Source organism: Thamnophis elegans, chromosome 2 (assembly GCF_009769535.1).
Source record: "Thamnophis elegans isolate rThaEle1 chromosome 2, rThaEle1.pri, whole genome shotgun sequence".
NCBI classification, from domain to species: domain Eukaryota; kingdom Metazoa; phylum Chordata; class Lepidosauria; order Squamata; family Colubridae; genus Thamnophis; species Thamnophis elegans.
Genome location: NC_045542.1, coordinates 79,592,938 through 79,614,757, shown reverse-complemented (window position 1 = coordinate 79,614,757; position 21,820 = coordinate 79,592,938). Strand labels below are relative to the sequence as shown.

The following is a 21,820-nucleotide window of genomic DNA, read 5'->3' as shown; positions in this document are numbered from 1 at the left end:
AGCTCTTAGGGCAAAACTTGTTAGTGCATGATGCACAAAGGATCTTGGTTATTATTTTTTTTCTGGTTTATTGCAAAGCTGGATGCTGATGAGGCTAAGTCTAAGAACAAATGACTGGCGCAATGCCAGCCACCCAATTAGCTTCTGTGTTTAATGGAGGGATAGAACTTAGGTCTTTCAACTCCTAGTCCAACCTCTTAACCAGTAGAATGTCCTGAGTCATTAGAAGCCAGATGAGAAGTAAGGAACTAATTCAGTCCATGGGTTGCTTTCCCTCATGAAGAATCTTTTAAGAGCTGCATATTCAAGGAATCACTTTTGAGGCACACATTTCTCCATCCGTCAAGGCATGTACGTTCTTCCTGCATCAGTTTAGCTGAGCTTGCTTTCTTCATATTATCAGTTGATGATACTGTATCTACCATCACATACAATCATTTATCTATATAATTATATTCTCCATTTCTGAGAAGCCACAAACATCCTTATTGGACACCTTGAAAGCTTCTTTCTTGGATTTAGAAACTTGAGAGGGTGTTTGATGATGATATCGAGGTTATGGTGCATTGCTTAATATGGTTTTTGGCAAACTACTAATTACATTTTCCCCATTTATAGTTTGCTTCCCCCACTTGTCTGCTCAGATGCTTGGCAAACTATACTGAGCAACTGGAAAAACAAAGGGTTCAAGGCCAAAGGGAAGAGGGCTGAGAAAACAGGCTGGAGATTCTCCAATCTTGATATAGAGTGACTTGTAATTAGATGCATAGTCGGAGCCAGAATAATTATTCCTGTATTTCAGATAAGATTGAGAGAGTTTATAAAAGATCACCAAAGGTTTGTGGGTGATATATTTATAACCTTGTATTTCCCCTTATTAAAAAAATTCAGTACTTGGGGGGTATTTTTCTCTTTTCTTGTTTTGCACAACCTCATATTCTTGATGAAGGGACTTTTACATATGTTTTTTTTATAACTTACTGTATTAGCAGTGTTGTCATATGAAATATCTGCTGGAAGTTTCTGCATGTAATTCATAGTTAAATGACAGATTACATTTCAGGAACTTTGCTCAAAACTTATTTGACTTGTAATAATATTCTAATTATCATACAGGAGCCCAGATCAGAGAATCAATTTAGAAGAGACCAATTTCCTTTGTAAATTTGAGAAATCCAATTAAATTCAATTAAACTATCCAATTATTAAGAAATAGTTGAGGAGAAAGCGATTAGCACAGCCAGTTCCAATCGAACTGAGTCTAAAAAAGCGGGAGCATGCTCCTCAGAGGTGATGACATCACTTTGATAGACTCAGTTCTATTGGTTACTGACTGAGTTAACCCATGCATGACCGCTGTCTCCACCTGCCCAGAGAAGGGGCGTATCAGGTAAGAACGCCCCATCCAATTATCATAACAGTAAAGTCTACCAAAACACTAATCTATACCCTATGGGTCCAGCTTATTGCATTCCTTTCCAGCTTAGGTTTTCACAAACTTAGAAGCAGCCTGTTTTGTTCAGAAAAGATATAATGATAATTAGATTCAAATTTGCATTGCATACTTCCCTCGTCCCCTTGTATTCTTCACAAAGGCCCAACACCCCACAGCTGGCATGGAATTTATTTATTGTATTAATGGGTTGAACGAATAAAGGAAACCTAAGTAAAATATTTCCCAAAGTACAAATTTCATGTACAAAGAAATATTCCCAGAAAAATCTATTTACATTTGTAATGACTTAGGGAAGTAAGGGAAGTAAAATATGACTTTGGGAAGAAAAATATGACTTTGTAATGACTTAGGGAAGTAAGGGAAGTAAAATATGACTTTGGGAAGAAAAATATGACTTTGTAATGACTTAGGGAAGTAAGGGAAGTAAAATATGACTTTGGGAAGTAAAATATTTACTTCCCAAATAGAAAATGTAAATAGAAAAATCTATTTACATTTGTAATGACTTAGGGAAGTAAGGGAAGTAAAATATGACTTTGGGAAGTAAAATATTTCCCAAAGTACAAATTTCATGTACAAAGAAATATTCCCAAAGACATACCGGTATTTAGGGTGGTTGTACATGAAGGTTGTGCAGATGGCTTTATTTCTCTGTACATGAAAATGTGAAACTGAAATCGGCCAGAAAAATCTATTTACATTTGTAATGACTTTTCTCTGAACAAGCAGAATCCCCAACATGGAGCACAAGGTTATGGTTTATCTGTGATCTTCCAGACTCCATTATTCATTTGACTCTTTTGTTGTGCGACTAACAGTGCTACCATGACTACACTGGGAAAGGCAACTACTTCCTACCTAGTAGCCGTACTATTCATGAAATTCCAAAATGTGCCTGCTTTTCAAAAAGATCTAAAGAATCAGAAAATCTCTTGATCAATCTTCTCCTAGTTTTCATGGTTTTCAACATGCTATTTTTTATATAAATCCCCTTCTCACCCCTATGGATGGTTGGTATCTTCCTCAATCTCAGGCCCTGTACCAGAGTTTGGGGACGTTGAGGGTTCTGGCATAAGGTGACCAGACGTCCTGATTTTCGCGGGGCAGGCACACTTTCACGCAATTTGTCCCATGTCCCCGGGCATTCTTAAAAAGTCCCGATTTTTGTGACCGGACCCGGAAGTAAGCCTGTCCCACCCCCAGCCCTGTATACCCATCCCAGCCGGCCGGTATTTTGTCCCTTCTGTCTCCCCTTTGCTCAGAAAAGCAACTTCGGGCAGGTCCTTTGCTAGCAGGCAGGTTCTAGGATGCCTGCTGCCACCAAAGGACCTTCCCGGAGTTGCTTTTCTGAGCAACAGGGAGACAGAAGGGACAAAGTACCATCCATTTTTCCCGGGCCACGAGGGCAGCAGGAAGACTAGGACAGGGATCTCCTCTGGGCTGCAGCCTGGGAGAGAAGCAGCAGAGAAAGGCAAAACCAGCATTTTATATTTTATTTGCTTTATTTGCTTTCGGCCCGAGCGGGGTGGGGAAAACACCTTGCCAGAGGCTGCTGGGGAACTCTTTCTGAAGAGAGGGTTTGGGAACTGGGCGGGCGAGATTGGAGCGGGCAGGCAGGGAGCGCATTTTCTCCCTTTTCCCATGGCCCGCCTTTCCCCACGGAGCCTGTGGATGCAGCTGCTGGCTGTGCAGGTGGCCTGGAGGGAAGCCCCAAACCTCCTGGCATGGACCTGGCATTGGAGATCCGCGTTTCCAAAGCATAACATTATTTCACTCCTCTCCCATTTTTGGGGGGGGGAGCTACGAGAAGCGGGTGGTGGCCACTTGGGGAATATTTGTGTCCCTGAGAGATCTGCTCTTCCCCACCCCTTACCTCCGAAGGGGAGGCCAGGCGTGGGAGAGAGTGCTAATGATAATGACCAATTCCCTCCTGTTTCTGCGGGTTTGGGGGGGGGGAGAGAAGGTAATTGCAGAGCCTGGACTGAAGTTAGGAGGCTGACTCGCTACAATAAGTGGTGACCATTATTTGGAGGGAGAAAAAAACGTAGCCGTGCGATGGAGATTTGCTCTTGCAAAACCTGCATCATCTTTTTTTTCCAAATTTTTTTAAAAAAGCCTTTTAAACATTCTTATTCCTAAAGGCAAAAAAACCCCATGAGGCTTGCTGGAGAATGGAGCGGAGGTGACGTGCGAGGGGGTGTGTGCCGTGGTGGGGGGAGATGTTGCTGAAATAATTCCATCTATCAGGAACTCGGAGGTGGGGGGGGGGAGGTCAGTGGGAAGCCTTTGCCGGCCAGACACCAGCCATAGCTCTGAAGTTGCTTTCCTTTCTAACTGAAGCAACAGATGTTTCCCTTGCTTAACATCTCAGTGTTTTTTGCATGGGGCGGGCTGCAAGAGGGAGTGAGTGAAGACCTTTTCTGGATTTCTGCAAAGCAAGTCTGGGGAAGTCCTTTGCGCTGGCTAGAAAAGGTCTTCACTCACTCCCTCTTCTTGCAGCACGCCCCAATGCGAAAAACGCCGAGATTGGCGCACTTGGAGCTGCTGCTGCTGCGACGTCCAGGGAGGCTCAGCTGGTCTGGGTAACATGAGGGATCGCCCTCATGTTACTCGTCTTCCCGGATGGGCTCTTTTGTTCAGCCTGTAATTAAGGTTCTTTGTAATGTCTTAGAAAAGATCACCTGGTTAAAAAGAAGGAAGAGCCTCCGCTGGTCCGGAGCCCATCTGCAGGTTGGGAGGGAGGGAGAGACACACAGAAAGACAGACAGACAGAGACACAGAGAGACACACACACAGAGAGAGTGAATGATTAAGTGAGTGAGTGAGTGACAGAAGACAGACAGACAGACACACACACACACACACATACACACAGAGTGACAGAGAGAGAGGAAGGGAGGGGAGAGAGATAGAGAGATAGAGAGGGAGGGAGGGAGAGAGACAGAGAGAGACACACACAGAGTGAGTGATTAAGTGAGTGAGTGAGTGAGAGACAGACAGACAGACAGACACACACACACACACATACACACAGAGTGACAGAGAGAAAGGAAGGGAGGGGAGAGAGAGAGAGGGAGGGAGAGAGTTTTCAATTTGTAGGGATGTAACCTGGCTGTTTTTGCCTGCTCTCAAAAAGATGAGCAGGGTTGAACCTGGCTAATAATTGGAGGGGAATCCACCTGGGAAGCTCAGTACTGTATATTTAATAGGAAAATATTAAAAATTGTCCAAAAGCAACAATGACAATTTCCATACTACTGCTAAGAAAATTACGACACATCAATAAAATTATAGGAGCTGAGTTTAACTGAAGAGAAACTTTTCTAAAGGTAGACAGTTATATAACAATTCCACAATTCTGAAAGAACAAGTTTGTTCTATATGAAATTTAATGCTACAGCAGAATGAAGTAAGTGCAGATAGTTCTCAATGCACGACCACAATTGAGCCCAAAATTTATGTTGTTAAGTGAGAAATTTATTGAGTTTTGCCCCATTTTACAATTTTTCTTGCCACATTTGTTAAGTGAAAAAAAATTTTTTTAATCAACACCCCCCCCCCCCCGGTCAATGGTGTCCCTCTTTACCAATGTTAAAATCTGGTTTAAAGGTTAAAATCACCTTATTCTGGCACAGTATGTTAGCTGTTCCTGACCCTGTACTCTTCTGTCTAGTTTGCTGTGATGTGGTTCCTGGGATCTATTGGAGCCACTCTCCCGGCTTAAGAGTCACAGCCCTAAGTGCTCCTACCACCACTGGGACCACTTTGGTCTTTACTTCCTCCATCCTCTCTAGTTCCTCCTTCAGGCCCTGGTACTTCTCCATTTTTTCATACTACTTCTTTCTGATGTTGCTACCCCTTGGTACTGCTCAGTGGTGGGTTTCAAACTTTTTTAGAACCTCTTCTGTAGGTGTGGCCTGCTTTGTGGGAGTGGCTTGCCAGCCATGTGGCTGAGTGGGAGTGGCTTGCCAGTCATGTGACTGGGTGGGTGTGGCCAACTTGCAAAATGTGATGAAACTCACTTAACAACACTCTTGCTTAGCAACCAAAATGTTGGCTCAGAAACTCTGGCATTTGAAGCATGCAAGTCTTAAAGCTGTCAAGTTACAAGACCCTTGCACCCCTAACCCTTTAGCAAAAAAAAACCCAGGGGTGTTCAAACTTGACAGCTTTAAGACTTGTGGACTTCAACTCCCAGAATTCCTCCTCTCGCTCTTCATCTTGATGATGTGCAGATGGGTGGGGGGAGGGAGCTGGAACCAGTTCTAAACAGCACTGTAGATTTATGGAACCTCTTCTATAGAAGAGGTTAGAACTGGCAGAAACCCACCCCTGGTGCTGCTACATCTGTTACCATCTATCTTCTGGCCCTTGTCTGCTACCACAATGTCTAATTGATTGGCCAGTAGCTGCCTGTCAGTGTGGATCTGGAAATCCCACAGGATCTTAGCCATTTTATTCTCCATGACCTTCTGTGGAGCCTCCCATCTGGACTTGGGGGAGTCTAGCTTTTGCACAGTGCCTTTGCACATACACTGTGCAAATGTTCTTGTACACATACCATACCAGCTACTTTGTTGTTCCAGTCAGTGTACACTGTTCCTGCTTGAATCTTACAAGCTATCTCTTATCTGTTGGACTGATTCTGAGGACTTCTGTCTAGTGTGGTAGAATGCTATACATGCATGCGCATGCATGCACGCACACACACACACACACTCCTAATGTAGAAGAGCATTGCTATTTACCAAGGAGTTTGTGTTTTTCTTCCTACACAAACATTTTCTCAAGCTCACCGTATAGTTTAGATAAATTATTTATCTAGAACATATTCCAGAATATACAGTGCCACGACTCTTGAAAATGACAATTGTTTTCCTTTAAACAGTTATCTCTAGAGATTTTGTGTACAGTTAGGAAAACAATGATGGCATTATTTTTCTACAGTATCTACTCAGAGAAGGCTCAGCTGCTGATTATGGAAAGTTTAAAAACAAAAGTTGTTTGCTGGAACATACTAGTTCCATCCCCTTATTTGCTCGGATTAAGCAAGGTTCTCTTTCACCCAGGTTTTTTCTTGATGGAATTTGTTAGAATTGCTACCTAATATGTAATATAATTTCTTTGTACTTGCTTTTATTTCAGATTCTGTAGTATAATGAAACTCTTTCCAATTATTAATGCATAATCAGCACTGTTCTTTCTCTAGATCCATTGAAACTGTTCCCAATGAAGAATTTGAACTATACTCTGTTATATTGCAACAGAACATTTTTTTTCATAGAAAAAAGATTCCTTCATATAGAAATGCTCAAAGGAAGAAGGATTGGGACGCTTCTCCTTAATATATAGAGAATTTTTTAAAACCTTTTTTTCATTTGTTAAAAATTAAAATTAGGTGCAGTGATACAGCCTAGATATTATTTCACTGGGAGCACGTTATTCAATCCTCACATTTCTTGGTTATTACTTGGAAAAGCTAAACAGGCTCAGTTATGGTTAGTACTTTGATGGGATATTACCAGAAAATCTCAGAGTTATAGACTGGAAAGTTTTAAAAATAATTGGAACTTTGAATATCCTATACATAGGATTATTTTTGTGTTTATAGCATGGCAGTAAATACTTTTAAGACTGTATTTAATTTTTTGTTAGCAAATGTGGAGGCTTAGTTCTGCTTTCTAAGTTCTATTTTTCTGATTTTTATAGTACACAAGGGTGGGATTACTTGTTTGTATTGCAAATGTTGCTCCTTTTGACATAATCTTTGTGAGTAATGGAGAAATGCAAATTTATAATGACTAGGTCAACATGGAGATGGATGAACATGGAAAATAATTTCAATCCCACTACTCCTGTTGTGAGATGGGAGCTATAACTGGGAGTGGCTGTTCTCCACATCTTTTGTGGAAGGGAAACAATTTGGCCAGCAAATCTGGAGGCCTTAGCTATTAGTTGTCTATGCAAACCCAGGTGGAGACTGGAGCATTAGAGTGGGCATGAATTTTAAGGCCTTGACTAAGAGTCAGCAGCCATTTTCTCTGAAGTAATCTCTGGTAGTATTTTCTCATTTACCAATCAATTTCCCATTTTATGTGCGTTCCAAAGATGTGGCAGTTGAGGAAGTAAGGTATTGGCTAAAGACCAGTATTTCAAACCAGCTATTCATCAGAACTTGGTTCCCTTGATTTATAGTTTCCGATTCCTTGAAGCTGAATGATATGCCTTTCTCTTTGTGCCAGAATCCTGGTTATTGGCTGTGTTTGAGGCATTGAGTCACATTCCAGGTTATTGAGACCACAGAGAAAGAAACTGAGGGTTTTTTTTCTCCATATTGTTAAGTAGATTTTTGTTTGTAGTGTGGAATGGTTGTGAGGCACCAGTGTCTTTGCATTAGCATTCTCTTATGATTTGCAACTTGCTTCTCAAAACTTATTTACCCAACCCACAGGTGGTTTTATCCATCCACAGGTGTTGTGACTACAGTTTTCAGAATAGTCAGCCAGCATTGCATTTTACAATTCTGGGAAGATTGCTCTGTACAAATCGTAATTGACTTTGTACAATTCCCGTGCAGTTATCTTGTTTATGATCTGATAAAGACTTTAAACAGCATTGTACAGTTGCCATTATTATGCCACATTTAGTGTTACTCTTCACTCACTGTCTTTTTGGGAGCTGTTTACAGACCTCTTCACAATTTCTCCTGTTGCCATCCTAGGCAAAAAAAACAGGTTAGATGCATGGTTTGCTCAGCTTCTTAATTGGTGAGATGGATGAGAGTCGTGAAATGCTGCATTTTGAGGCTGTCACTTGGGCAATGCCTGACAATTCTTAGGTCACATTAATTACGGCCAACATGTTGATTTAGTTTTTTTTAATCAGTGTGAAATTTAAATGCGGTTTAGCATATGCCTACTATGAAGAATGGGCTGCTCTCTTACTCTTTCCTTCCTTCCTTCCTTCCTTCCTTCCTTCCTTCCTTCCTTCCTTCCTTCCTTCCTTCCTTCCTTCTTTCTTTCTTTCTTTCTTTCTTTCTTTCTTTCTTTCTTTCTGATTTCCCTATAATCAAAAGGCCTGGAATACTTTAAAGGCTCAGTGCATTTCCAAAACAAAGAAAAGCAAAGCAAAAGAAAATAAAAAAACCCCAAAGATATCTTCTGAGCTGCTCTTTCTTCTTCCTCTTTTTCTTTTGGTGCCTTCAAGGATCGACTCCTGCAGTTTTCTTGGCAAAAGTTCAGGAATGGTTTGCCGTAGTCTGTTTATTATGGCTGAAAGCGAGTGATTAGCCCAAGGTCACCCAGCTGGCTTTGTGCCTAAGTTGGGACTAGAACTCATGACCTCCCCATTTCTAGCCTGGTGCCTTAAAACCACTACAACAAACTGGCTCCTGAGTTATATTTGCATGTAAAACTTTCTTCCAAATTGCTTAATCCTGGCAGATGGAGCACTGATGAAATCCCAGGTGCTACGTTTTGTTCAAAGCTTCAATTCAAAATAATAAGTAGTAAAGACAATGGCTATTTTCCTACTCATCTAGCACACCTTGCCTCCAAAAATGCAGGTGCATCACTAGAGAGCAGCAAAAAGATGCAGAAAACGTTTAACCATTCGCTGCCATTTATTGGTCATAGAGATTGCGGCAGCCCAGGATGTATTGCAACTGACCACTTCCTGCTAGCCCTTCAAAGTTTGCATCACTTTATAGTTTGCACCATTTCAGCTGATCAAGCCTGGTTTCAGGGGAAATTAAAAAAAATGTATCTGCTTAATATCTCATCCTTTTTTGAGGTGGATGGAAAAGGTTAAACATAAGAAAAGTTTTTATAGTTAATACGGACATAATTTAACTACGAATGAGAGAAGATTAAGTAAACACTTACTTCGTGATATAGCTATCGTTATGAAACAGTATAGGGTAATAATATTGTTTCCAATGAATTATAGGAGCAAGCAGCTCAGTTTTAGCCATGATGATCTTTGAAATAATAATTTGAAAGTTATTGACTTTAATGTTAAATTGCTGAGCTTTTATTTATATTTTATTCCTTTTTATAGTTACCTTTGATCATTTTGAAATTCTCAGAGCCATTGGAAAAGGCAGCTTTGGAAAGGTATGTTTTTTGCAAACTATATACTTTGTTAACTACCTAATGAAATAGTTCCTTCTTATCAAATACGCATAAAATATTGTCCAGAGCTGCATGCCAATTTTTTCTAAAGGAGTTGCAACTGGATCCTTGTTCCTTATATACCTAAAATTTTCAAATAATATTAAGATATCATATTGTTCATATTAATAACCCCAAGCTTCTGAATGTGTGTGTGTATAGTTCTAGTAAATGCAAACCTTCTAGTAGAACAAATTCTGCATTCTGCTTCATGTTCCTCTTCCAATTCCCATCATGTTTGTTTTTGTTTTTGATTTATATGAAAAAAAAAATCCACTTTAAGTCTGTTTTTAGCCACTGTATTAGATGTAAGTATTTATGAATCTCTTGGCTTGTATTGTTCTGTATCAGATACTATCTGCAGGATACATCTAAGTCAGTAATGTGACCTCCTGTAGATTCCATCACAGAATGGATCCCTTATCATATTTCCTACATAGTCCCAGGTTGCAAAACAAGAGGATGAATATCATTGTGTCTGTTGCTAAAGGCATCAGAAATTCAGCAGTTTAATCTCCTCCTTGGAAAAAGGAAACCTTATTCTAGCCTGCAAGCCATGGAGCCAAGGATTCTTGCTACAATTAACTGAAAACATTGTCCAGCCCTTCTCTATAGTTTTACCAGACCACAACTTGTTTATTTATTTTAACAAATTCATGTAGTCAAAACATTAAAAATTACAGTTAATAATTCAAAACTTAACCTCCCCACAACCCAGTCTGTAGCTGCAACAAGAGAATCAGACAAACATTTGATGGACTCTAAATGGGATTCCTAAGCCCGCCGACAAAACCATATCTTCAAGGTCTTGCAGAAAAACAACAAGATGGAACCAATCATACCTCTGGGGGAATGATGTTCCAAAGGAAGGGAGCCACCACAGACAAGGCCTTTTTTTCTAGGTTCCATCAGATGTACTTCCTTGATAGTTGGGGCATGCATGCAACATGCCCTACCTTCTGGTGTGCTGTGTAGATGTAATTGGGGAGAGACCGTCTATAGTCTTGTATTTTCATTTGTTCATTTGTTCTCCATTTCATGTCAGAATTAACTCGTGAAGAATGATAGAGATCTTGGCCCAAATACTAAACACTACTGTATGCTATCTCAAGGACAAGTGATTGGACAGTGGTGAAGCCTAAGAAATGGAGAAGTAAAGGCTCTTACTACCTCTGGGTTAATTTAACTGGGGATCAGATTACTAATTAGAAGGAAACTGTCATCATGAAAAGAAAAAAAAATGTAAAAAGAAAAAGGCAAGAGCTGAGGTCAGGCTGAGCTAGTTGCTGCCAGAGTCACCGTGGATGTCTCTGCTTAGTGCTTAACTGTTTAAAAAAGCCTCTAAAATAGCACCCTCTAGAGGAGGAGGCAGGAGAACAACGTGCTTCATCTAGTCTGACTTTTAAACAATGGAATATTTTCACCTTATTCCTATGCATCATATTTCCCATGCAAAGTACAAACTTCTGTATTGGCAATTTGGTGGAAATATTAATGTAGGAAAACATAATTTCCCCAAAATGAGATTAGCCCAATCCCAAAAGGCTCTTAAGACTGGGCTGTGTTATCAGTGTTGGGGCTTCCAGGGAACTGGAGATGTGCTCAGATGGCTCCTTTATCGAGATGAGTGTTTTTATCCTCTCTTTGCCTAGGGGTTTTTATGTTTCCTTTTTTATACTATTTATTTCTTAATATAGACATGTTATATGTCACTTTTATATTTGTGTGTTTTTAATTTGATTTTTATGTGCCTTCCAGAGTAACTGTACTGAGATGGCTCTTCATATTTGATTAATAAGTAAATGATAAATCAGTCATGCCCTGCTGGATTGAACCCCTGGCCCATCTAGTCCAGCCTTCTAGTTGGATATAGAGCCGAGGTGGCGCAGTGGTTAAATGCAGCACTGCAGGCTACTTCAGCTGACTGCAGTTCTGCAGTTCGGCTGTTCAAATCTCACCGGCTCAGGGTTGACTCAGCCTTCCATCCTTCCGAGGTGGGTAAAATGAGGACCCGGATTGTTGTTGGGGGCGATATGCTGACTCTGTAAACTGCTTAGAGAGGGCTGAAAGCCCTATGAAGCGGTATATAAGTCTAACTGCAATTGCTATTGCTATTGCTATAGTTCTCACCATAGCCAACCAGCTGCATAAGAAAGCCTACTAATTTCTCCACCGATGGTCTTCAGAGGCAAATCACACACCTAAAAATGAAAATGAAGGGAAATGAAGTTGCAGCACTGAAATGTTAGCTTTTACTGGGGACGGGTTATAGAAGAATCTGCATGTCTGTTACATTCGTTCTACACATTCCATTTTATGGAACATGATACTTTGCCTTATTCCTTTAGGTATGCATTGTTCAGAAGAAAGATACCAAGAAAATGTACGCAATGAAGTACATGAATAAACAAAAATGTGTGGAACGGAATGAAGTGCGAAATGTCTTCAAAGAGTTACAGATCATGCAGGGACTGGAACATCCTTTCCTTGTGAACTTGTGGTAAGTAACACAAATTCCTTATGAGCATCCACCTATCAGAATACTGCAGCTTCCATTATTTTTCTGGGATTATGTTGCCTTGGCTTCTCTGTAAAGCGTAGTTTTGTTTGTTTTTTCTAACTACATGACGATTATTCATCCCTGCTGTTCTTCAGTGTTTATTGGTTTCCTCTTTTTTTTTTGTTAAAATAACCCAGTTTTCTGAGCGGGCTCTGAAAGCAACAAGAGATTCTTTCCAAAGCTACCTGTGGTTCAAGCTAATACTTCAAGCAGGACCTTGATAATAGAGCCACTCTCTCTCCCCCCACTTTCATCTACTTCTATTATTAAGTTATTGCTAACCTCAGGATGCAAAATGCTGTATGTTTGATTTGTTGTTGTTCTTATTGTTCAAAAGAAGGAATTGTAATGTTTTCTTCAATGATGCTGGATCTAGCAAGGGATCTTTTTTGGACAGATTAACGTAAAAGAAGGCTTTGATTAGGCAAAGAAATGGTCCGGTGTTGAAATTTAGCAAAAATTCACATATTTCAGCAGAAGACTTAATTAGAATCTTAGTTCAGCTTGCTGGTTTTCTATGCTGATGTGGGTAGACTAGCAAGCTTCAGTACTGAGTCAGTAATTTTTATGAACTAATATAGGTTACAGAGACTTATAATGATATTGAACTTAATAATAATGCAATATAGGTAATGATTATCCTTATTGTCAACAATATCTTTAAATCTATTTATGATTAATATTGGATATTCTATACAAGGAGGATAATATTTGGCATATTTTGTCCCTTGGAGAGGACTCCAGGCTTCAAAGTGACATAGAAATGTTTAAAATTAAATTACTAAAACAATTTTAAAGGCATTAACTGTTTTATTATTTTCAAGTTCTTTAAAATTTAAAATAGAGAGAAGGGGGGGAAACAGTTTATTAAATGTTGTAGGAAATCAGTCATGATGCTAATCAGTCTTGGCCTTCTTTCTTCTCTGGCAAACTGTCCATCTTTTGTTATTGGACCCAATATCCTTGTTTCAGATCCTTCAAAGTCACTTCTACACAATGTTACAGGGAAAACCATTGTCTGCACAATTCTGATCTTTGCAGATACAGACAAATCCTGCCATATGGATATCTTTTCCAAAGTTTTCACTGCTGCTCTGCCAAGCGCTGGTTGGAAATGTATTTCTACCACTTCAGTATCTTCATTGTCAATTCTACGACTGGTCATTGTAATGTTGGTTTTAGTTTTGCCTCTTTAATTTCACTCACATTTTTTCACCCTGTGCTTGGCCTTCATTTGCATTTTCAGCTGAGGATAAAAACTATGAGTATCTACCCCAAATTATCCCCACAATTGAATACCTTTCTCTCCTACGTCAAAACCTCTTTTATTGAACTCCAGCTCCATGAAGCCCATGAAGTGACTGCATCTGAAGCACCAATTACTACATTGGCATTATTTTTGAAGAAGCAAAATCTTTGTTAGCACAGAATGTACATTAGATCAATTGTCCTTTGCCTGGAAAAAAGAAATAGAAGAAAATTGGTTGGCTGGAACACCAGACCCTACAAGTACCATCTAAGCACACAGTCTATTCTTGCAATTGGTGGAGGCTTTTCCTTTGATTGGCAATGTTTCAGTCTCACTGTTGATCACTGTCTTAAAGGGTTAGGCAGAAGTATACAGACAACACTCCAAATGGCCATTAAGGACATTGTAGGAATAGCATGGTTTATGCCAACATGGTTTCTCCCAGGAATTCATGGAAAACTGGACCTGTAGATCAATCCTTAGAAAGTTCTTCATTATTCGAACACCACCCTCTCTCTTCATTTGTTCTTTAAGTCCCTATCCTATATTGTGTCTGAAATCCTTCACCAGGCTTTTGGACAAAGCAAGCTTTGAAATCAGCCCCACGCTCTGATTACTTTCAAGAACTTCCTAGGTGTCTGGGCTGATCAGAACACTAATAATATATATTAGAACCTTCCCTTTCCCTCCCTTTGATTTAGGAAGTGTTCTTTGGCTCTAGGGACCCTGAAATAGAAAGAATGAGATATAGGCTTTTATTAGAGCGTAACTTTGTTAGAACCCCAGTCTCCTGTTTCGATTATGATTTGATTCTGCTTTAGTTTTTGTTTGGTGGCATTGCTGGCAGAGTGTTGACAAATTAGCTGTAGCAAAGCCTCTTAGATGTAGGGAATGATAATGAAACAGATTTCAGTGAATTTCAGCAAAGGTATTGCATTCACACTGACACCTGAAATGAGAAGGCAAAAGTTAAAGAATCAGATATATTTGTTTTTTAAAAAAACGTGCTTGATTTGTTTTAACACATGTACACATATCATTTGTCTTCTTTAATGCAACAATTTTTTTCTGACTATTGGGAATGCTATTAAATATGGACAGTCCAGAGGTGGGTTCCTACCAGTTTGCACCAGTTCGGTAGAACCGGTTCGTCAAATCTACCGAACCGGTTAGAAGAGGTTCCACCAGTGGACCCAGAAAGCAGGCCACACCTACAGAAGAGGTTCAAAATTTTTTTGAAACCAACCACTGACACACACACACACACACACACACACACACACACACACACACACAGACTCACTCACACACACACACACACACACACAGACTCACACAGAAAGAGAAAGAGAAAGAAAGGAAGAAAGAAATAAAGAAATAAAGAAAAAGTGAGAGAGAGATGAAACAAAAAAAGGAAAAAGGGACAGAGAGACAAAAGGAAGGAGAGAGAAAGAGGGAGAGAGAAAGAAAACACATGGCCAGCAAGACACTCCCACTAGGTCACATGGCTGGCAAGCCAGTCCCACAAAGGAGGCCACACCCACAGAGTAGGTTCGAAATTTTTTTGAAACCCACCACTGGGACAGTCATATACTGTAAGCTTCTCTTCGGGGAGTTGGGTGATCTTAACAGTTCTAATAATTTAGGCTAGTTAACTAATATGCTGTGTAACAACAATAAAGCCCTTGATTAAAAAGAACAAGAACCATAGTACTTCACAATGAAATGTGATGGAAAGCATCATTAGGTATCAGTGAGTTTGGTTTGAATCCTGGTGCTTTAATGTGGGTTCAGTAATAACTCGTACCTCTTCTAAGGGCATTCCTTCATTTCTTTAATCCTGTCTAGCCATCTTATATATTGTTTTCTATGTCTTCTACGTTTAGTTTAGTTTACTTTATTGTCATTGCACATGGTACAATGAAATTAAATTTTCTCTGCCTTGCCAGGCATAATATTTTCTTCTGGTCCATAATGGAAAGCTGTGATTTCTTAAATATGAATGAGCTATGAAGCTTTAATGTAATGGCCACATTAAAATGCTTTCTTCTGATCCTGTTGAAGGTGAAGAAATGTAGCCAGGATACTTTGCCCTGTTTTGCCTAAGTAATGAAGCAGGAATGGTGTTGTCTTTGTAGCTTTAATGTGGGTTATAGTAAGGAAAAGTGAGTGGTGGTTTCCTCTGATTTCATTTGCCTTCCCACCACCACCAGCTGATGGAAAGAAATTCCTGCCAATTGCTTTCCTTATCATGGACAGAGGTGGAGGGAGACACATTTTGATAGATGTCTGGATTAGTGGCTTTAGCAATGTCTCATTTTTTTGCGCAAGCATTTTGGGTGACTACATTCAAAAAGCATGGAATAATATTGCTGTTAATGAATGTGAATGATTTTAAGGCCACATCCAAAAGGAATTGTCAGGTTTTATTTGACTGCAGCAGCCATGCAAAAGCTTTGTACCTTTTGTTCAGATGACTTTTTGTTTAAATTGTGCTAGTCTCTGCAGGAGGATTAAAAATAAATTTCCTGTGTTTTGCACAGGACAGTCCCTTTCGAAACTGGCAGTGAGAAAAGGATCACAGTCAATATGTAGATTATCAGAACATTAAAGTCCAAATGAATTCAATCATCCTGCTTCCCAGAAGGGGCAAAAAGCTTGCTCCAATTGAGCATTCTTATAGCTTACTGAATATAAATCACTATGCTGTAATTACAAAAGCAATAGTCAGCAATCACAGCAGACTTGCTTGGTTCCACCTTTGCCATTGGATATTTAATTTGAATGCTACTATCAAATAAGTGTTGTAGTTGGGAGCCTTTGAAATCTGGGGAGGCTGGACTTTGGAAATAGAAATGGACCCTGCCTGTTGTATTGCACTATTGAATTGAATTGAATTTATTGCATTTATATGGCGCCCTATTCCCGGAGGGACTCGGGGCGGCTCACAATTCAAAGGGAAGGAAATACAGACAAGGGAAAAAAACGGCACAACAAACAACTACAGAAAGAATTTAAAAACAATCAACAGCCACACAGTTCAAGCGGGGATGGGAACTTGTCAGCCCCAAGCCAAAAGTTCCTTAACATATGAATCTAGCAATCCTAGATACTCAAGAGTAAACTGGAGTTTTATCCTCCGTTATGCTCTTCTGAGGCTGTTCTGGAGATAGCATTGGAATGCTCCAAATAAATAAGAACGACAGCTAGTACTTTTATATTTTTAGTCAAAAGCTCCAGCTGAGAGTCATTTCATACAACATGCCAGTGAAGTCTTAGACAATCTCAGGAATGCCTTCATTATTTTTTTTTTGTAATCTGAATTGTAACACAGACAGAAATGAATAATGGAATTTTAAGTATCCTGATTTAGAATCCAATTCTCTTATCTCCCATTTGATTTGGGGAAAAAAAGTATTCCATTTCAAAGTTTTCAAAGGGAGAATGGTCTTCCAAGGCAAACAGCATCTCTAGAAAGTTCATCCAAAGTGGGATTAAAGTGGGGAGGAGAATTAATGCCTATAATGGTTGTTTACATTTTAAAATGTTTACTAATTACATCCAACTGAGTTTGTTACTATTTGACCTAGGGAATAGATAACCTAAAACAAAATCGGAGCCTGTAATTTCAAAAAAGTCCAAAGCACACTGCAAACTGCCGAATCTCTACATCTAGCAACCAAACCCGTGTGCCAAATCTGGGTTGCTTCTAATTCATATTTAAAATATGGACGTGGTTAATTTAAACCTCTCCCCTACCAGTGATGCCTTCTCCCACCCTCCACCTTCAAACCTGAAAATTGAGATGGGAGAGTCCTATGGCAGCTCTTCCCTATCAGTTTTTCTGCTGTTGCAATGCCCATATGCACTGCGAGAGAAGAAATTGGTACATGGTAAGTGGTGCTATCATTTCATTTAGTTTGGTCCCCGGATACCTCTGTTCCTTTTCATGAGTCTTCCCAGCATGTAAAAGGTTTCAACTATTTGTCTCCTCTGGTGTTAATTTTCTTAGTGCTTATTTTTCCCTGTTTAGCCTATCTAGTGTGTATAAAGCAGAAAGCAGCAGCCTATCCCTAGAGAGACCCTGTCTACAAGCCCTCATTGAAGAAAACAGACAACATGATAAATGAGGGGATCTTATGATGCTCTTTTAGCTGGAGCAATAAATAACACCTGCCATCCCTGCTTCTCTGAGCTGTTGGCCATTGACTATAAATAATATGTTTTTGGCAGCCAATACCAAAAAGAAAGTAAATTAATTTCCCCAAGCAAATAGCATCAAACACATGGATATTAAATGGATACTTTGGGCACAGATCACCTTAAAACACAAGCATTCTTGGTAACTCACTTGTGTTAAACTTTAAACCGGGATTTTCTCTTATTATGGCCAGACCAGCCTCTTTGAGCAGAAGTTAGAGAGTTAAACCTTCATTCAAACGGGATTGTCTTTTGTCATAGATGTGAAAAATATTGAACCATGGATCTTCCTAGGTCTATGCTTTTATGTCTGCCTTGGTGAGAATTTATTGCCTGTCCCTTTAGGCTGGAGTTACTTAACTAGCAGGTCAAGGCTGTAAATCCATCAGACTGTGGCACTGTTGTAAATGCATTCTGAATTCAAAAGGAATTGGGTTCCTGTGGGTAGCAAACACTGTTTTCATTGAGCAAGGCAGGGTTCATTGTCAGAGTCAAGGAAGGGTTGATATTTCTAAGAAACCTTCACAGTGAGAGCCAGTTACAAAAGATGCTCAGCTTAAAGCAATATACAAAACCTGCAAGGTCGGGTTATCAAGATAAATTATTCTAGGAGAACCACAGTTAGTTGGTACCTTAGGGAGAGGGGAGTTTTAGTCTCTCCCCTCCATGCAGCTAGCACTGATCAATCTGATTTCCATCTCTCAGTTGCCCCTATGTAGGCTTGCCAATTGCATCTCTGAATAGGTGAACACTTTTGCACTCCCTCATTTGTTGCCTCTTCACACAGAACTGGTGTGGGAAGATGAGGGATGAGGGAACAGAAGGGGAACTTACCAACTTTGTGGATGATAGTAAGGAATAGCCAACACTCCTAGATGATAGGCTCAGGATCCAGCTGGATCTTGACAGACTTGAACATTGGGCCCCTTGTAACAAAATGAAATTCAATGTAGAGAAAAGTAAAGTCTTACACTTAGGCAAGAAAAACCAAAAGTACACATGTGAATTAACAGTGTGCAATGGCAGCCAAAAAAGCCAATGCAATCCTAAATTGCATTAACAGAGGGATACAATCAAGATCAAGTGAGGTACTAATACCACTCTATAAAGCCTTAGTAAGACCACACTTAAAATACTGCATCCAGTTTTGATCACCACACTATAAAAAGATGTTGAGACTCTAGAAAGAGTGCAGAGAAGAGCAACCAAGATGATTAGAGGGCTGAAATCTAAAACATACAATGAATGGTTACAGAAACGGGGCATGGCTAGTCTAGTGAAGAGAAGGACCAGGGGAGACATGATAGCATTGTTCCAGTGTCTGAGGGGCTGCCGCAGAGAGGAGGGAGTCCTCTATTTTCAATGCACCTGAAGGCCAGACAAGGACTAATGGATGGATACGGAACATGGAGAGATTCAACCATGGAAATAAGGAGAATTTTTTGAGAGTGAAAACAACCAACCAATGGAACAGCTTGCCTTCAGAAGTTGTGGGAGCTTCATTACTGGAGGCTTTCAAGGAGAGATTGGACTGTCATCTATCAGAAATGGTGTAGAGTCTCCTGCTTGGGCAGGGGGTTGGAGTAGATAACCTACAAGGTACCTTCCAACTCTGTTAATCTGAATATAAGTGGGGTTGTCTCAGGGGTCAAGTATATATACAGTGGCTTGTCTTACCAATATTAGTGAGGGTATGGCTTTCTCCTTGATAGTTCCTTGATTAGGGTATTGGTTTTCTACTTGATTGTATTAATTCCCTGGCAGGACACACCACTATATAGAAATAGGGAGTAAACCTCACACTCTCACAGTACTGATGTTAACTAGTTGGGTCATGAAATGACAATCACAGTCAGAGGGCACCGAGGAGTCCACAATTCCTCTCTGAGCTACATATTTCTCTTCTTTAAGGAGCAAGATTTCCAAACAAGCAGTTTTGAATGGCACAAGCATTAAAAAAAAATGCTGGGCTGAATTCAAAGCAATTTTGCAAACTTGAATCAGAGCTTATATTACTATTGCTGTTATTTGTTATTATCCTTAATATAAACATAATTACCGGTAAGTAGTTTGCAACACTAAAATAAAAGGTAATAGGATGAGTCTTAGTACTAGATATTTTTTTTGCTTAGAGCATTGGTTAATAGAAATGCCTTTAAAGAATGCTTTTCCCTTTATACTATGATCTCAATTTATCAGTCATGTTTTAGAATTCTAGGTTTTCTTTGTCAGTTTGTGGAAGAATTCAGCTCATATGAATTGAACACAATGTCACCTTGCATTGCCCATTTCCAAGAAGCGTCTTCTTGAGTTAATCTGTTTTCTAATGAAAAAAATTCCTGGGTCTGTTCTGAAGAGGGAATTATGACTTAAAGATGTTGCTACTGCTAGTTGTTGCTTGGTTATCAAGCACCATCAATGTAATGGAATTGGTGGTTTATTTTTCAGCCAGTGGCAGCACCTAATCCAGGTTCATGCCTGGTTACTATTTGGGTGGAAAATCTCCAGGAAATCTTTGGACTGTAAGCTACATTAGGAAATAAGAAATATCATTATCATCTTCCCAGGAGAAGGCAATGCACTCTCTATTATTGTTAAGAAACTACATGGATGTGTCCATGAATTCCAGGAAAGAAGCTGGACTGAAAGGAGACTTGATGTATGATTAACAACTCTACTTACATAGAGCTTGGTTGTTTTCTTGAATACATTTCATTACTCAAACTAAGTAACATCATCAGTGCAGATAACACCATCCACATCAGCGCTGATGATATTACCTAGTTTGAGTAATGAAATGCCTGCAAGAAAACAACCAAGCTCAGAGAGCACCAAGGACCCCTCATATGAGCCACGGTGGTGCAATGGTTAGAGTGTAGTATTTCAGGCAACTTCTGCTGCCTGCTGGCTGCCTGCAATTTGGCAATTCAAATCTCACCAGGCTCAAGGTTGACTCAGCCTTCCATCCTTCCGAGATGGGCAAAATAAGGACCCAGATTGTTGAGGGCAATATGTTGACTCTATAAACTGCTTAGAAAGGGCTGTAAAGCTCTGTAAAGTGGTATATAAGTCTAAGTGCTATTGCTATTTTAACCCTGGGCAGCAAATACTCTCTTTTATCAATAGTGATCTTGCAATAGCTCTGTTTACTGTTGTTTTCTTTATAGTTTGTTTCTTGCAACTCTCTCTCTCTTTTGGTTGTCTTGTTTTCCTGTAACAATTGTATTGTTATCAATGTTGTTGTTATTGCTATTGCTGCTGTTGCTAAAACTTCCAAGAAAGTTTAAAAGATTACATTGGTTATATTTACAAGAACACATATATTTTTTTCCTCTTAGACAATAGTATACTGACAGCTTGGACAACTGTTGGCTAGCTACATAAACTGGTCACAAAGTACAAAAGAGTTCTGTTTTCCAAAACTAAAGTCACATAAATATGCCAAAGACTTTTTGCTTTCAGAGTGAAATGGGTGGCATATACATTTATTAAACAAATAAATTCAGGTTCAAGAAGTTGTTTTTTATCTGTGTGATATTGATGAATACAAAGAGACAACCTGGGGAGAAACCATCTACTGTGATTATGCACTAGTAAAGTATCTGATTTTCTGACCTTAGAACATTTGATGCTCAGCAGTCTTTCAGTCCTGCATGTAATGGAAAGAATTATTTGGAGTTGGCAGGCTGCACTTTAAGGAATTGTTTGCTCTTTCTCCCTTTCCTGTTTTAAAAAACAAACAACCTCAAACTTCTAGGTTGATGGAGATTCCTGTAGAGAACATTATGACCATGTAACAACTCAATTGAGCACCAGATTGATTTCTTATATCCTTCTCTGTTGAACAGGATATTAAAACCACACTACCAATCTACTGTTATACCAATTTCAAGGGTTGCAATAATGCTGCACCACTTGTTCAGGAACATTTACATTGTAACATTACCACCTGAATAGTTCATTCAGATGTTTAATCTTGACACAGGAGATGAAAAAATAATTTTAAAAAATCCCTAATACTTTTTAAGACAGTTTTTATAACAACTCTCTTGATCTGTAAGTTAAGCAAATACATTTCTTTGTTTTTATTTTCACATTCTATGTTTTGTGCAGCAGAATCATATTTATTTGCAAAACAAGTACAATGAGTTATCATTTGAAAAGATTCACGGATGTTGCAGTCC

The 21,820-nt window shown here is 39.4% G+C and overlaps 1 protein-coding gene across 2 annotated transcripts in view; it reads left to right on the top strand.

Moving 5' to 3' along the window:
- The window catches only part of STK32A (serine/threonine kinase 32A), an 81,321-nt gene that overhangs the window by 19,531 nt on the left and 39,970 nt on the right, over window positions 1-21,820 (top strand). For both annotated transcript variants that reach the window (XM_032208624.1, XM_032208623.1), the window contains exons 3-4: window positions 9,515-9,570; window positions 11,976-12,127. In XM_032208624.1, coding sequence (XP_032064515.1) covers window positions 9,515-9,570; window positions 11,976-12,127 — 208 coding nt within the window. The remainder of the gene's footprint in view (window positions 1-9,514; window positions 9,571-11,975; window positions 12,128-21,820) is intronic.